Below are 462 nucleotides of genomic sequence, written 5' to 3'. Positions count from 1 at the left end.
TCAAGGATATGTTTCTTGGTGCGTAAACTGGGCAACAACTGGGTTAATGCATTATTAGTCTCAACATCGCCCTAATATCACAGAATTAAATACAAATGCTTTATCATTCTAAAATATGTTAATCAACAACGAAAAACACTCGTCATACTAACAGAATAGGACTATGAGGATACAAAAATCTAAATAATACTGCATTATATAAAGGAGTTGCTATAACCCTCAATAGTATACAAATTAATCTGTACAACTGAAGTTCATTGTACTTTCCGGCAAGATTCTTACCGATTAACGACTCTCATTCCTTCCTCAATGTTATTATTTCGCACCAAGACCGTTCTTGCAACAAACTGAGCATACTTGTGTCCGACCCCCATCTCGAAATGATGAATGAAGGCGACGCTGCAGCCGACGACGTGAGGGAGAAGACACAAGGTAAACACAAGGGATGCAGCGTGTAAAGCA

The 462-nt window shown here is 38.5% G+C and overlaps 2 protein-coding genes across 2 annotated transcripts in view; one reads left to right on the top strand and one right to left on the bottom strand.

The window, feature by feature from the left end:
* LOC119591448 (28S ribosomal protein S21, mitochondrial-like) overlaps window positions 1-453 on the bottom strand; it is a 3,319-nt gene extending 2,866 nt beyond the window's left edge. The window contains exon 1 of the mRNA XM_037940188.1: window positions 283-453. Within this exon, the coding sequence (XP_037796116.1) occupies window positions 283-374 (92 nt within the window). The 5' untranslated portion in view covers window positions 375-453. The remainder of the gene's footprint in view (window positions 1-282) is intronic.
* Window positions 1-462, top strand: part of LOC119591446 (3-hydroxy-3-methylglutaryl-coenzyme A reductase-like) — a gene marked incomplete in the record, with an annotated part of 71,751 nt that overhangs the window by 42,346 nt on the left and 28,943 nt on the right.

The sequence above is a fragment of the Penaeus monodon genome, chromosome 28, assembly GCF_015228065.2.
Source record: "Penaeus monodon isolate SGIC_2016 chromosome 28, NSTDA_Pmon_1, whole genome shotgun sequence".
Lineage (NCBI taxonomy): Eukaryota > Metazoa > Arthropoda > Malacostraca > Decapoda > Penaeidae > Penaeus > Penaeus monodon.
The sequence above is the reverse complement of the archived record's forward strand: the minus strand, read 5'-3'. Positions and strand labels throughout refer to the sequence as shown.